The 17,714-nt window shown below is 36.6% G+C and overlaps 1 protein-coding gene across 1 annotated transcript; it reads left to right on the top strand.

Moving 5' to 3' along the window:
• Positions 1-7,015: 7,015 nt before the first annotated feature.
• On the top strand, positions 7,016-8,788 carry LOC104090363 (F-box protein At5g07610-like). Its single transcript, XM_009595427.4, has one exon. It carries the CDS (start codon positions 7,271-7,273, stop codon positions 8,525-8,527), a length of 1,257 nt encoding a protein of 418 aa, XP_009593722.1. The 5' UTR covers positions 7,016-7,270; the 3' UTR covers positions 8,528-8,788.
• The last annotated feature ends 8,926 nt before the right edge of the window (positions 8,789-17,714 follow it).

The following is a 17,714-nucleotide window of genomic DNA, read 5'->3' as shown; positions in this document are numbered from 1 at the left end:
TGTATTTGTAAATAATAATTCTGCGAAATATAAGTTATCGTAATGAAACAGTAAATCGTATTCGAGCCCACTGAATTCACATTGTTTCCTTAAGGAATTTAATCCCCTCCTAGTACCCAAGGTTATGGATTATTTCCTCCCAGGATAGAACGAATCACACACTGGTGTAGCGGTAATTCAAACCCCAGTGTTTCAGCGAACACAAAGTTCGATAGCAAATCACACTTACAGTTGCTTTGTTTGAAGTTAGAACAATGTAGAACAAAGGAGTAGAAACTCAGAAAATCGTATGGAAATGCTGAGAGGAGGGAGTGCAATGTATAGTCAACGTTTTTCAGTTTTTGGTGTTGGTGTTGTGTCTTTCTTCAACAGCTGCTGCACATATTTATAGCAGCCAGCTTTGAAGATGAACGACCCTCCACCCTCCATGGTGGAGCATGCACTAGCTTGTTTGTGGAGCAAGCACTTGGCCATGGTAGGAAGAGCATTAGGCGGCTGCTATTGCGCGAATCCGAATCCGAAGCCGAAGTCGAAGCCGAAGCCGAAGTCAAAGCCGAGCCGAGCGAGCGACGACGACGACGACGCGAGGCTTGCTTTCTTCTTAACTCTTTAAGAGCTACAAGAAGAGCAATTATATATATACCCACCAATAATCTTTTCCTCTTCCAATATGGGACAATATCTCATTGTCAAGAGGGGGAAACTTAAAATTTTATTCAAAAATTTTATTTTCCCTCCATTTCCCATTCACCCTCATTTTAAGACTATTTCATCTTAAATAAAAACCTCAACAATCCCCCACATGAATGGGAAATGGCTATATCACGGAAGTATGCATGGAAAAACTGTGTGATTTGCAAGCAAGGATTAATCGCATCTGGATAAGTAGGTTTCCTTTTGAACTTTCCGTAGTAAACTTATGTTGGATATACTCGGTCAATCGGTAGATTTGATATCTTTGAACCGTCGATCTTTGGTGTATACCTAGACAACCATAAGTCACACAATCAATCCTTAACCGTCTTTGGTTCTCATTGTTGTGTTCGTTTCAGCCATGAACACCGCCTGGTTTCATAAGTGCGTAGAGAACTGGCCTTACAAAGTTCTCCTTGAAGCGGCTAACACTTCACACTTAAATAGGTGATTCCTAAACGTGTCATCCTGTAGATACACTATTTGATATACCCCGTATCAAATTTAGAAATCATTAAAAAGCCTTAATGCTTTATCCTTGGTACTGAACATTGTCTCATCACGAGAATGGACTAAAATTTTATTTGACAATGTTGAACCGTCATTAATGACTTTGTTTGATCTCCTTGAACCTAGATCTTGGGATCTCCAGTCTTCTAGGTAGAGTTACCGCCACAATGACTTGTTCTCGGCCATAGCCCCATTCCCCTTGATGATTTCTCAACTACCTCTCTAGTTAGGCCTTTTGTAAGTGGATCCGACACATTATCACTTGACTTTACATAGTCAATCGTGATAATTCCTCTAGAGAGTAATTGCCTAACGGTTTTATGTCTTCGTCGTATATGACGAGATTTACCGTTATACATAACGCTCCCAGCCCTTCCAATTGCCGCTTGACTATCACAATATATGCATATTGGTGCCAACGGTTTGGGCCAAAATGGAATGTCTTCCAAGAAATTCCGGAGCCATTCAGCTTCTTCACCGGCTTTATCTAAGGCTATGAATTCAGCCTCCATTGTAGAGCGGGCAATACATGTTTGTTTGGACGACTTCCAAGATACCGCTCCTCCACCAATAGTGAATACATATCCACTCGTGGACTTAGAATCAGTTGAACCGGTGATCCAATTTGCATCACAGTATCCCTCAATCACCGCAGGAAATTTACTGCAGTGCAAGTCAAAGTTCTGGGTATGTTCTAAATATCCCAAAACTCGTTTCATTGCCATCCAATGAGATTGGCCTGGATTGCTCGTATATCGACTCAGTTTACTTATAGCACAAGCTATATCTGGTCGTGTACAATTCATGATATACATTAAGCATCCCAACACACGAGCATAATCCAATTGTGATATGCTTTGGCCTTTATTCTTTGCTAATGCAAGATTCACGTCAATTGGAGTCTTTGCAACTTTAAAGCTCAAGTGCTTGAATTTTTCAAGTACTGTCTTAATATAATGAGATTGTGACAATGCCAGACCTTGAGGAGTCTTATGGATCTTAATTCCCAGAATTAAATCAACAACTCCCAAGTCTTTCATATCAAACTTGCTATTGAGCATACGCTTAGTAGCATTTATGTTGGCAATGTCATTACTCATTATCGGCATATCATCCACATATAGGCAAACAATGACTATGTGATTTGGAACATTTTTAATGTACACACATTTATCACATTCATTTATCTTAAAACCATTTGACAACATTGTTTGGTCAAATTTCGTGCATGCCATTATTTGGGTGCTTGTTTTAGTCCGTAAAGAGACTTAACAAGTCTACATACCTTCTTTTCTTTACCTGGAACCACAAACCCTTCAGGTTGTTCTATGTAAATTTCTTCCTCCAACTCTTCATTTAAGAAGGCCGTCTTAATATCCATTTGATAAATTTCAAGACCATACACTGCAGCTAATGCTACTAATATCCGTATGGACGTAATTCTTGTAACTGGAGAGTATGTATCAAAGTAGTCTATACCTTCTCGTTGTCTATACCCTTTGACTATGAGTCTTGCCTTGAATTTATCAATAGTGCCATCATTTTTGATTTTTCTCTTAAAAATCCATTTAGAACCCCAAGGTTTATTTTCAGGAGGAAGATCAACCAATTCCCATGTATGGTTGTTCAATATGGATTCTATTTCACTATTGACTGCCTCTTTCCAAAACAATGATTCCGAAGAAGTCATAGCTTCTTTAAATGTTTGAGGCTCATTCTCCAATAAGAAAGTCACAAAATCTGGTCCAAATGAAGTAGACGTTCTTTGACGTTTACTACGTCTTGGATTCTCCTGATTACATGTACTTTCTTTTGTTTCTTCCCGAGGTCGTTTAGATCCTTCACCAAACGACTCACATTCCTTTTTATACGGATATATATTTTCAAAAAACTCAGCATTATCTGATTCTATAACCGTATTATTATGAATGTCGGGATTTTCTGATTTATGAACCAGAAATCGATATGCTTTACTATTTGTCGCATATCCTATGAAAACACAATCAACGGTTTTCGGTCCTATCTTTACCCTTTTGGGTTTAGGAACTTGCACTTTTGCCAAACACCCCCACACTTTAAAATAATTCAAGTTGGGCTTCCTTCCTTTCCATTTTTCATATGGAATGGATTGTGTTTTGCTATGGGGCACTCGATTTAATATTCGATTAGCCGTAAGAATGGCTTCCCCCCACAAGTTCTGTGGCAAACCAGAACTTATCAACAACGCATTCATCATCTCCTTTAATGTGCGATTCTTTCTTTCCGCAATCCCATTAGATTGGGGCGTGTAAGGGGCTGTTGTTTGATGAATAATTCCATATTCTAAACATATTTCTTCAAAAGGAGATTCATATTCACCACCCCTATCACTTCTTATCATTTTTACTTTCTTGTTAAGTTGCGTTTCAACTTCATTTTTGTATTGCCTGAATGCGTCTATTGCTTCATCTTTACTATTCAGTAAGTAAATATAGCAATATCGAGTACCATCGTCAATAAAAGTTATGAAATACTTCTTTCCACCGCGAGATGGTATTGACTTCATGTCACAAATATCTGTGTGAATTAAGTCTAAAGGATTTGAATTCCTTTCAACTAACTTATAAGGATGTTTAACATACTTAGATTCCACACATGTTTGACATTTTGATTTTTCGCATTCAAACTTAGGCAGTACTTCCAAGTTAATCATTTTCCGCAAGGTTTTATAATTGACATGACCCAAACGTACATGCCATAAATCATTTGACTCAAGTAAGTAAGAAGAAGCTGAAATATTATTATTGTTTTCCACAACCATTACATTCAGATTGAAAAGGCCCTCGGTGAGGTAACCTTTTCTTACAAATATTTCATTCTTACTTATGACAACCTTGTTGGACACAAAAACGCACTTAAAACCGTGCTTAACAAGAAGTCCAGTAGAGACTAAATTCTTTCTCATTTCGGGAACATGAAGGACATTGTTCAAAGTCATGACTTTGCCAGAAGTCATTTTCAGAAATATCTTCCCATATACTTCAACTTTTGCTGTTGAAATATTTTCCATATAAACTGTCTCTTCGAGTCCAGCAGGAGCATAAGTAGCAAAAGGTTCTCTAACTGCACAAACATGGCGAGTGGCTCCAGAATCAAACCACCACTGTTTAGGATTTCCCACCAAGATACATTCAGAAAGCATGGCACACAAGTTATCAACTTCATCATGCTTTATTACCATGTTTGCTTGACCCCTTTTCTTGTCTTTCTTCGGAGCACGACACTCCGTAGATTTGTGTCCGATTTTCCCACAGTTGTAGCAGTTTTTACTGAACCGCTTCTTGCTTGGGTTGTATTTCGGAACAGAAGCCTTCTTCCTCTTTTTGTTATTTTCAACAATATTTGCTCCCATTATTGTTGAATTTCCACGGCCTCTCCTTTCAGCAGCTTTATTGTCCTCTTCGATTCTCAACCGAACAATGAGATCTTCAAGGAACATTTTCTTTCGTTTGTGTTTCAAATAATTTTTGAAGTCCTTCCACAACAGAGGCAACTTCTCAATCATTGCTGCTACTTGGAATGCTTCATTGATGACAAGACCTTCAGCAAGTAGATCATGAATAATCACTTGCAATTCCTGGACTTGGGTAATAACAGACTTGCTATCTACCATTTTGTAGTCCAAAATTTTTGCGGCAACGAATTTCTTCATCCCGGCATCTTCAGTTTTATATTTCTTTTCAAGCGCATTCCATAATTCTTTTGACATCTCCACGCCACTGTATACATTATACAGATTATCTTCCAGTCCGCTGAGAATATAATTCTTGCATAAAAAATCAGAATGCTTCCACGCGTCAATCACGACAAAGCGTTCATTCTCTAGAGTTTTATCTGGCAGATCAGGAACATCTTCCTTGATGAACTTCTGTAGACATAACGTAGTTAAGTAGAAGAACATCTTCTGCTGCCAGCGCTTGAAATCAATCCCGAAAAATTTTCCGGGTTTTTCTGCCGGTACTAACGCCGGTGTTCGGCTTGTCGATGCGTTGGCAGTCACTATTGGAACAGCTTGGTTTTCACTTTCAGTCGTCATTTTTTCTGTAAAAGAATGACACAAACAAACGTTTAATAAACGTTTTCAAACTGGAGTAAAAATCACGTAGATTTTACTCTCCAACAAAACGCCACGAAGGCTTTACTCTCGAAAACAGGAGTACACAAAACCACAAAGGTTTTAGTTTGCAGAATAATAAGAATAACACAAATACAGAAATAAATATTAAATTCTTTAAGATTGTTAGTCCCGCCAATATTACTGTATTTGTAAATAATAATTCTGCGAAATATAAGTTATCGTAATGAAACAGTAAATCGTATTCGAGCCCACTGAATTCACAGTGTTTTCTTAAGGAATTTAATCCCCTCCTAGTACCCAAGGTTATGGATTATTTCCTCCCAGGATAGAACGAATCACACACTGGTGTAGCGGTAATTCAAACCCCAGTGTTTCAGCGAACACAAAGTTCGGTAGCAAATCACACTTACAGTTGCTTTGTTTGAAGTTAGAACAATGCAGCAGAAACTCAAAAAATCATATGGAAATGCTGAGAGGAGGGAGTGCAATGTATAGCCAACGTTTTTCAGTTTTTGGTGTTGGTGTTGTGTCTTTCTTCAACAGCTGCTGCACATATTTATAGCAGCCAACTTTGAAGATGAACGACCCTCCACCCTCCATGGTGGAGCATGCACTAGCTTGTTTGTGGAGCAAGCACTTGGCCATGGTGGGAAGAGCATTAGTCGGCTGCTAACGGATTGGAACATATCCGTTACAAATGCGGATAATCTTACGTTAATATTTACTATTAACAAATAAATTTGGTCCAAAAAATTAATCAATCAATCATTTGAGCCGAAGCCGAAGCCGAGCGAGCGACAACGACGACAGCGCGAGGCTTGCTTTCTTCTTAACTCTTTAAGAGCTACAAGAAGAGCAATTATATATATACCCACCAATAATCTTTTCCTCTTCCAATATGGGACAATGTCTCATTGTCAAGAGGGGAAACTTAAAATTTTACTCAAAAATTTTATTTTTCCTCCATTTTCCATTCACCCTCATTTTAAGATTATTTCATCTTAAATAAAAACCTCAACAGTACCTTCAAAATTTCTTTGGATCGAGGATATTCTCTCCTGTGAGCATACAGCTGAAGTTAAAGGCAAACTTATATGGAGTCTCGGTGAAGAATAGTTCATTTTGTCTAGCTTGAGGAGCCCCAAAAAGGGCAAAGAGCACCCCCTAAGTTCAGGTGTCTAAATAAAAAATTATGCCAACTTTAAGTGTCTCCATATGTATTCAGCCCCAATTTTATTATTAGCTTCTTTGATACGATGTTAACTTTGGGTTCGAAATTGTGCCGATACATAATTTGACATTCGAACGCGCCAAGTTATGACCGGAAATTATTTTAAATACGTGCTCTTTATTTCAAATGATAAAATAGGAAATTTAAGTAATATTATTTTTAAATTTAGAAAGTTATTATTTTCTTGGAACAGAATAAAAAAAATATTTTCAAATAAGAGGATTAACTTGTCGAGACGCGCGTTGACCTTGTTTTCATTTGACTTCCAACTTTTTTTTAACAAAAAATATTTCCTTTATATCGGGCAGAGAGTAATTGGCAAACAATAACGAAACAAAATTTGGAATAGCAATTATTGAAACCAAAAGAAGAGTAATAAAGAAATATTGGCTTTATTTGTATTATCAATATTGGCGAATAAATTAGTAGTTACAAGATATGAATAACTTAATAAGACCCCAGGGGAAAATGAATGATATAAAAAGATTCAACAATAACCATGGTAATTAAAATAAACTATTATTTTTCCTGTCTTGTGATCTTAAAAAACACTTTGTGATTTTCCAAGGATGATATATGAAGTTATAAACCTAATGCTTTGACTTATTGGGAGAAGATTAATTAACTTGGCGTACTTTAGAAGAAACGTTCTCCGGAAGCTAAATATTTTGGCAAATTATATAAGGCCATATGTCCAACTCTAGACAGACAGAATCAAAATGCCAAAAATGAGAATTAAGATGATTAAACCAAGTCGTTTATCATCATTTTCTGAGAAGGAAGTGCTTTCTAATCAAGAGCTTTTGACAGAAATCCTCCTCCGTCTTCCAGTAAAATCGCTCGGCCGATGCAAATGCGTCTCCAAAAAATGGAGTTCTCTAATCACTAGTCCCGAATTCACCCGCCTAAGAGTCCCCTGTTTCAACCCTGCCCGCGCCCTTTTCTTGCACTGCTCTTCTTTATTGACTAACCCTTTTCATCAATTTGTATCACTTAGTCTGGAAAATCCTATTCAAGCACCATTCCAAAAGCTCAGTTTTATACATGACCCTTCTGGAATTAGAATTCTCCAATCTTGCAATGGACTATTGCTTTGCTGCAGCTTTCGTGCTCACGAACCTAACAGAAACTACTATATATACAACCCAACTACCCAACAATTCATCACACTTCCTAAACCAGGAGGGAAAAGACAAATTTCTAAGGTTATTCTTGGGATGAAACTAGCGTTTGATCCGTGGAAATCGCCTCATTACAAAGTGGTTTGCACTCGAAGGTCTGAAAAGGCTCCTGAGCACTATCAAATTGAGATTTATTCATCTGAGACTATGAAATGGAGAGTCTCGGGTCCACCTTTTCCTGCTCGTTACGATATAGGATTTGAGTACACTGGAGTTTACTGGAACGGTGCTATTTATTGGGAATGTGGTGACAACTCGTTACGTTTCAATGTGGAACACGAAAAGCTTGAAAAGTTTCCAACGCCTTGCATTGGTAGAAGTTGGGATGATGAGGAGAGCAGAGTTGCTTATTATGGAGAGTCTTATGGATATTTGCATTTAGTCCAGGTTCATAGCCGCCAAAAGCTCTCTTTTTATAATATTTACGAGATGAAAAATGATGGCACGGAGTGGTTCTTGAAATATCAGGTGAATGTTGAAGATGTTGTCGCCGCGTTTCCTCATATGATTCGACATTACCTTGAGCCAACAGACTGGCATTATTTGGCGATGGCTGTACTTTGTGTAGTCAGAGGGGAGAAAGAGGAGGATGACTTCATGGTATTGCACATTCCTAGAATGGTCATACGTTATAATTTGAGGGATTACACATTTTACAAGCTATGTGAATTTGGCAATAGTACAAATGATGACGATCAATTTGAGGAGGAAGATGAGGTCCCTGTAACACTTGTTTCCCTCGAATTTGGTTGGTTTAGTGCTTTCCAATATATTGAATCTTTATTTTGTCTGTGATTCTGTTTTGAACGCAAATTGTCTATCGGACGACATCGATGAGAATTTGGCAAATTACATTTGGGACCATGCAATGCACACGACATAAAGATACCTATTTTATTTTTTGGTAATTAAAAGTTTTTATTACCAAGTGAAAAGATACCTATATATGCAAAAGAAAATATTCTACTATTTGGGCTATGAACTGGTCTTAATTTCATTGTTTAGTTTTTATAAAGCTTTCTCTGGAACCTCCCTTTTCTATTTAATTTTCTTGCCTTAGTAGCTTTTGGTTGCTGACTGTTAAGGGTAGAACTTCGCTTAATTGATCGGCAAGTAGGGGCGTATCTAGGGGTTCCTGCGACACGTGAACCTATAGTTTGCTCCCTAGATCATGTATATTAATGTTATATTTTTAAAAAAATAATAAATTATGTATGTGTACCAAAGCACAAAATATTATATGATGCAATAATTATTGAGTGCACCTCTCTAGGTGAGGTAGAAAAGTCAAATCTTATGTTAATATTGTATTTTTTATTTTAATAATATTCATATATATATATATATATATATATATATATATATATATATATATATAAAATTGTCATCATAGTTCAAAAGCATAATGACAATAGTAAGAACTTAAACATTCAGCCCGTCAAATTTATATTATGGATCACCTCTTCACGATAGTGCATCAATTCTCTTGAAATTTCAGATCCGCATGTGTCTGTAAACTCTATTTCTATTCAATCAAAGCTTACATTTGTTACAGATTCCTTCCAGTTCCAACTTTTAGCCAATATCGACTTCTTTTTCCATCACTAATATCAACTCATTGTAAGTTTGTATCTAACGTTCTGTTATGTTAATTTTTTTTTTAAATCTTTACCGTATTAATTATTTTTTACTCTCAATATTAGTTGTACCTTTTCATAATTTTAAATTCTTTTGTTAATTATTAGGTTTCTATCTATCCATAACATTATCTTCAAGAACTTCCAGATCACCCTTGTTTTTTTAGCAAACTATCCAGGTTGGCCTTTAAAAGCACAAATGCTATCACTATTAGTCAATTCACAGATTATTATCAATATTTATTTTTATTTTTTAAAAAAGAGAATACTACCAATATTATCCTTAAATCCCTTTTTTTTAATTACAAATTAAAGTGACCTTTCGAGTGAATGTTATTGGAATAGATTGCTTACATCTTAAGGAGTTTGAATCTCAATTTTGGGACGATTTGGTGGATATTTGAGGTGGTTCGCATTGAAATTTGAACCGAATTCGAAGTAAAAGATGAACATAAAAGAAGATGATATATGTATCTTCTTGTGTATCTCCGCTGAATTATTTGTGTATTCCGTATATATCAAATGTGCATCTCATGTATATCCATGTATACCTATGTATGAGATACATGTTAGATCATATGTTGCAGCAAAGTTTTTAAACTCGATTTTAAGTACGAATTTTGACTCCAAACTAGTCCAAATCACCTCCAACCTTACTCAAATTTTATATATTGTCTCATCTATGTGATTTCAACGATACCCATTGAATTTTTTTTGCCTAGGTTTTTTAACTGTTGTATATTATTAGTGATGTATTTTGACTCCAAACCAGTCTAAATCACCTCCAATCTCAATAGAATTTTGTATATTGCCTTACTTATGTGTTTCGACGAATTTCAACTATACCTATAAATAAATTTGTTTTGAATATTGTATATCATTGTTAAGTTTTTATGACGTTTCTTAATGGCTAATTGTTGGTAAGTATTGTCTATTTGTAGTTATTCCTGTAGTTTGTCCTTTTTTCTTTCTTTGGAGACATATCAATGGAGTGCTGGTGAACATCCTTCAATCAAGAAAGTTAGCCCATGCATGCCCAATAACACAGAAGCTTGCCCAACCCTTCTTCAAGCCACCTCAGATTTCTGAAAAACCCAATACTTTTAAAGACTATTGTTATCCTATCCTTGAAAATCACGGACTCCACTAAATTGCGGTCAACCACATTTCATGAAGCAATTTCGCGTTTGGACTTCAATCTTTAAGTGCACTGGCCCTTCTTCCCTATTTGAAAAAAAGAGCACGTTGCTTCACAGTCTCCCATTCCATCATTAGTTCACATTTTTCCATTTTCATGTAAAAAATTAAACAACTATCTACCACAGAGAGTGTTAGAAAAATAATAATTGAAAACGAAATTGAAGAAGGCTTGAGGCATGAGAACGACTTTCCTTAAAGAAGATATTGCCCGTATACTATCACAACCCAAAATTTTCACCTTCGAGACCGTGGTGAGTTGGTATCAGAGCATACAATTATTATAATTTATTTAGGAAACAAGTAATGACAAGTAGCAATTAATTATAAAAATTAGGGAGAAAATAAGCAATTTAATATTTAATATGCTAAATGTCAAGTAGCAATTAAGACACATAGGTCAAATAGGCATGTAGCAATTATAGTATGAATTCAAAACATAACATGGGACAAGGATTGTGAGAGAAATAATTACTTCATGATTTTTAAATAATTTATGATTTTTCAGATAAATAGGTAAACAATCAATTTGATAACGTATAGGCACTCGTCACCTCACCTATACATCGTTACACATGAAATTCACGTAACAAATAATTCAAGGGTTCTATTCCCTCAAGTCAAGGTTAACCACAACACTTACCTCGCTTCACAACCAAATTCAAGATTACAATAAACCTTTGCCTCGCAAATTCGTGTCCGAAAGCTTCAAATCTAGTCACAAATAATTTAATATACTCAACACGAATCGTGGGAATTAATTTCATATGAATTTACAAATTTTCCGGATTAAAATCCGAAATTTATTTTTTAAAAAATGACAGTGGGGCTCACATCTCAAATCCCGAAAAAACTCACGAAATTCGAACACCCATTCCGATACGAGTTCAATCATATAAAATTTATCAAATTTCGATGTTAAATAGACCTTCAAATCATAAATTTTGTTTTTGAAAAGTTTTACAAAAATTTCAATTTTCTTTCATCTAAATCCGAAATAAATGATGAATATAGACATGGATTTATGAAATATAGTCACTATATGATAAAGAACACTTACCCAGTTCGAAATCGTGAAAAACTCTTTTGGAATCGCCCCTAGGCCGAGCTCTAATGGAGGGTTTGTGAAAAAAATGGGGAAAATTCCGTTTTTGGCCTGTTTTAATCAGTGGCGTCAGGCCTTCTTCGCGTTCGCGAAGGACATGTCGTGTTCGCGATGTGCAGCAACCCAAGTGGCCTTTGCATTCGTGAGTCCTCCCACGCGTTCGCGAAGGCTGCTCCCCCCTGGCCTTCGCATTCGCGAGCCAATACTCGCGTTCGCGTAGAAGAAACAATGATTCCCCCTCCCCAGGTCACAAGCCTACGCGTTCACGACCCAGTTATCGTGTTCGCGATGAAGAAAATTTTCCTGTCCCAAATACCTCTTCGCGTTCGCGAAAAAGGCATCGCGTTCGCAAAGCACATGACACCAGAAACCAGCAGAAGTCCCAAAAAACCAGATTTTTCAAAGATCTAAGGTCCGTAGGCTATCCAAAACTCACCCGAGCCCTCAGGGCTCCAAACCAAATATGCACACAAGTCAAAAGACTTCATAAAACTCGCTCGCACGATCAAAATACCAATTTAACACCTAGAACTACGAATCGGATACCAAATCAAATAAAATTTTTAAGAAAACTTTAGAATTTTTATTTTAACAACCGGACGTCCAAATCACGTCAAACCAACACCGTTTCTCACTAAATTTGACAGACAAGTCATAAATATAGTAATGAACCTATACAGGATTTCAGAACTAAAATGCGGACCTGGTATCAACAAAGTCAAATATTGATCAATTCTTTAAAGTCAATAAGCCTTTAAACTTTCAATTTTTGACAAAAAAGCGATAACTCGAGCTAGGGACCTCCGAATTCGATTTCGGACATATGTCAAAGTCCCAAACCATGATACGGATCCACCGGGACACTCAAAACATGGATCCGAGTTTGTTTACTTAAAATGTTGACCGAAGTCAACTCAATTAGATTTTTAAGGTAAAATTTTATATTTTATCAATTTTTAACATAAAAGACTTTCGGAAAAATACCGGGACTGCGCATGTAAATCGAGGAAGGCTTAAAGAAGCTATTGGAGGCTTTGAAATAGAGAATTAAGGTTTAAAAACTCTAGATGACATGTCGGGTCATCACATATATAAATTGGCGAAATACAAATAATCTTCTTCAGGATAGAACAAGACAAGAATATACTTGCAGATTTTTCTATATCTACTTTGTTGGAAGTACTTCTATTTATAGAGCAACCATCAGACGTTTTCAAATAGATATGTACTTTCACAAAGAGACACATCTGTTTATTCAAATATATTTAAAATTTAAAATTCAAATAAAAAAGATTTTATTTTATGACGTTTCTTAATGGCTAATTATTGGTAAATGTTGTCTATTTGTAGCTATTCTTGTAGTTTGTCCTTTTTTTGGAGACATATTTATGGAGTGCTGGTGAACATCCTTCAATCAAGAAAGTCAGCCCACGCAGGCCCAATAACACAAAAGCTTGCCCAGCCCTCCATCACGCTCTTCAGATTTTTGAAAAATCTAATGCTTTTAAAGACCAATTTTGCCCATATTGTCCTTTCCTTGAAAATTACGGACTCCACTAAATTAGGGTCAACCGCATTTCATGAAGCAATTTTGCGTCCAGACTTCAGTGTTTAAATGCACTGACCCTTCTTCCCTATTTGGAAAAAAGAGCACGTTGCTTCAGAGTCTCCACTTCCATAATTAACTCACTTTTCCCCATTTCCATGCAAAAAATTAAATAGCTATCTACCACAGAGAGTGTTAGAAAAATGTAACGACCCGATTGGTTATTTTGAGAACTAGCGTCCCGTTCGGTGGCTTAAGGTCTCGAGCAACTTTGTATTAAATATTAGGACTTGCGTGTGTGGCCGGGTTCGATTTTCGGATGATTCAGGATTGATTTGGAAGGATGATTCTTATTTTAGAAGCTTAAGCAGTAAGAGTTGATCGGAGTTTGCCTTTTGTGTAGATGACTCAGGAATGGTTTTTTGATAATTCCGATAGCTTTGTATGGTGATTTTGGACTTAGGCGTGTGTCCGAATTTGTATTTGGATGTCCATAGGTTAATTTGATGTATTTTGGGGAAAATTAAAAAGTTAAAAGTTTGGAAGTTTGAGAGGTTTGACCAGGAATTGACTTTGTTGATATCGAGTTCGGATTTTATTTTCGGGAGTTGGTATAGCTCCGTTGTGTCATTTGGAATTTGCATGCAAAATTTGACATCATTCCGGGTTGATGTGATATGATTCGGCGCGAGTTATATAAGTTGAAAGTTCATAAGTTCATTAAGTTCGATTTAAGGCGCGAATGGTAGTTTTAATACTGTTTGATGTGATTTGAGGTCTCGAACAGGCCCGCGTTATATTATGAAACTTTTTGATATGTTCGGACGGGGTCCTGGGAGCCCCGAGTGTGTTTTAGACAAGTTTCAGATTGTTTCTATGTTTTGGACAGGTCTGGTTCTGGTGTTTCGCATCTGTGCATTTTGGAGCGCAGGTGCAGACACACTTTTGCATCATTTTTGCCGATTATGCATGTTCTTGCATGATCAGGAGTTCCACTTCAGCGGGTTGGTGAACGTAGGTGTGTGGCCACGTCTGCGGTGGATCGATCGCAGATGCGAGTTGTGGCTCAGGGTGAATGTCCGCTTCTGCACTTTGTATCTCGCTTCTGAGGTGTCGCAGATGCGACATTCTTTGCGTAGATGCGAATTTTGAGTTGGTAGGCATTCGTCACAGATGCGCGTATTTTCTCGCAGATGCGAGAGCGCATATGCGCTTCCTTGTCCGCAAAAGCGAAAGTGCTGGGTAGAAAGTTTATAATTCACGGGCTGGCCATTTTTATTATATCTTGAGTTGTAGATCGCGGATTTGAGCAATTTTTGAGGGGATCTTCACGTGTTGGATTGGGGTAAGTGTTCTTTATCCGTATTTGATTATATTCTATGATTGCATCTTTGTTTTTAACATTAAATTAGTGATTTGAATGGGAGAAAATGAAATTTTTTGTATAAACACTCAAAAATGTAAAATGAGGATTTGAATGCCAATTTGATGTCATAATTGGATAATTTTGGTATGGTTGGACTCATATCGCAATGAGTATTCGAATTTTGTGAATTTTTTTGGGTTTCGAGGTGCATGCCCAACGTTGACGTTTTGGGTTGACTTTTTAGTTTTCATTAAAGATCGAAGCTTTATTATCCAGAATTGTTTCCTATGATTTTTATTTATGATATTAAGTTATTTTGGCTAGATTTGAGCCATCTGGAGATTGTTTCACACGAGACGGTCATTTTAGAGTATCGGTTTAGCTTCTTTGAGGTAAGTATCTTGCCTAACTTTGTGTGGGGGAATTACCCCTTAGGGTTTGAGTCGTATGTGCTAATTGTGTTATGTGAAAGCTGTGTACGCGAGGTGACGAGTACGTACTCGGGATTATATGTGAAAATTGACCGGTTTAGACTCTTAGGCTTCTTTCATGTATTTATTTGGAATTGTTAGCACATGTTATATCTTTTATTCTCCATGTCTACTATCACATGCTTTATTTGAAGTTGTTGTTATATGTCACATTCTTTACTTATCGAGTTTGCTCTTATATTCTTTATTTGAAGTTGTTTCTGCTTCTACCATTATGTGATTTCTTTTATTGTTGAGTTATTCTTAGTTGAAATTGTTGTACGTGATATCCTTTTTGTTGCCAGGTTATTCTCATGCAATTTAACATAGTTGCTAGTTCGTGCCATCTCTTTCATTGTTAGCCAAATTCATACACTAGAATCCGGAGCTTGCCATTTCGTGGAGATACTTTCACTATTGAGTTTATCCTTAAACAATTAGTTGGAATTGAGGCTATCGAAAGTCATTAATCTATTTTAATTGAAGTTGTGTTTAAAATGGGTGTTGTTCCTTATTGAGTTACTTTCTCGTTCCTTTTGTTGTTATTGAAATTTTATACACATTGTGTTTGAGCCGTGAGCTATTTGTTGTGGAAATATTGATATTATGGGATCTTTGGAAAGGTTGTGGCCTATGGGCACTTGTGTTATGAGTTCATATGTCGTGTTGTTGTGATGTTAGCATTTGTGAATTGTTGTGTGGTTATTGGTTGTTGTTATGCGGAGTATAAGGGTGGCATTTCACCGTTGTTGTTATGCGGAGTATAAGGGTGACATTTCATCATTGTTGAATGTACGGAGTTGTCACGACCCGGAATCCCAAACTCGGGATCATGATGTCACTTAACATCCATTTGCTAGACAAGTCGACGTGAGATAGTTAAATAGCCAAATTTTTACAATTTAAACAAAATGATGATAAATGACGAGAAATAGGAATTCAATCTAATACAACACCAACATAAGTCAGGTAATAATATCTATTCCCAAAGATCCGGAGTCACGAGTACACGAGCAACTAGAAGTTCTACAAACAGAGTCTGAAATAAATACAACAGTTTTGAAGGAAATGAACAGTAAAAAAGGGAAGAGGAGGGGGACTCCAAGGTCTGCGGACGCCAATAGATCTACCTCAAGTCTCTGTATTCAATGATCTGTTATGACGCACCTCACGTATTGCTGGGACCAACACCAAAATCTGCACAAGAAGTGCAGAAGTATAGTACAAATACAACTGACCCAATGTACTCCATAAGTGCCGAGCCTAACCCGATGAGGTAGTGATGAGGCTAAGACATGACATCTACGTAAATAAACCTATACAAGTATATAAATACGAGCAGAAACAAAATACGATAACAACAGCAAGAATAACATCGCATAGCAGCCAAATAAATCGTCAACAATGAAGATAGATAAACTGATGATATAAAAATGCCACGGTGATGGTAGGATATAATCTTGTATTTTAGTCGCTTATTGCACTCTAATTTACTGCACTTTAATTGAGTTTGAGCTTTAATCGCTAGTGTTTTACACTAATTGTGTATTTTATGCCTTGTAGGAGGTTTTCGAGCTATGTAGATGTTACCGAATGAATTCGATTGATTTGGAGCTTTGAAATCTGAGTAAAAGCCCAAGGGATTAAGCCGGGATCGCGTTCGGTGGTCGAAAACCACGTTTGGATATCAAAAAGTCAAGAAAAATCTGTACTCTGAGAAAACAGCACACCCGCGGTGCGTGGCACACCACGCTTGGGTATTTTCCTGCTGCATGTCAGAAATCAACTCTCTGGATTTTCCCACTAATGACCCACATGGCGATTCGCCCCATGTGGCGCGCCTGTGTAATTTTTACAGAGCAATTATCCTATTTCGCGTAGGAACAAGTGTTTTTGTTTGGGCCCGACCCTACTTGGTATAAATACATGAAAAAACATAATTTCTTGGAATTTTGACACATCTAAGACCTAAGGAGGCTAAGGAGTAGGTGGAGAAGTAAAAGCACAAGGAATTCATCATTCAATCCTCACTCAAGACAAGAGTTTGGATCGTTTTATGTTTTTCTTTACTTTAAACATATTTGTGATGAATTACTCCATATCTATGAAGTAGTTCTATTTAGGGTTTGATGGATTTAGTCTATTGATATTTGTTTGTGGATTATAACTCTAGTTTTTATGTATTGAACCATTTTGGATGATTTAATTATTGCATATATATTCACATGTTCATGTAATCGAGAGAGGCATAACTTGTGATATCTTTGCATTATCTTGTTGGGTGAGTTCATTAAGTCTTCTTATTAATCGAAAGAGGCTAGTTGAATTATTGTTTAAACCTAGTTAGGAGGATAATCGAAAGAGGTTCTCCTAAAGACCAATCCACTACGAATTCTTGCATATCATCACCGAGCTTAAATTAGTTCATATTGTGAGGTTAAGACTTAATAGAGAGAGGAATTTCTACTAAACGTTTGAACTAATAATTGAGTGAAGTCGAGAGACTCACTTGAACACTAGAAGTGAATTAACTAGAGTTAAATTTCAGACATTTATCTTGCACCTATCCAATCAATCCCTATTTTCTTCGATTGATATCTTCCTTGCTCACTTTTGTTCGATTATCATTCGTCAGATAGCTTTAGATTCTTAGTTAATTTT

The sequence above is a fragment of the Nicotiana tomentosiformis genome, chromosome 4, assembly GCF_000390325.3.
Source record: "Nicotiana tomentosiformis chromosome 4, ASM39032v3, whole genome shotgun sequence".
NCBI classification, from domain to species: Eukaryota; Viridiplantae; Streptophyta; class Magnoliopsida; order Solanales; family Solanaceae; genus Nicotiana; species Nicotiana tomentosiformis.
Note: the sequence above shows the minus strand (reverse complement) of the source record. Positions and strands in the feature narration are given on the sequence as shown.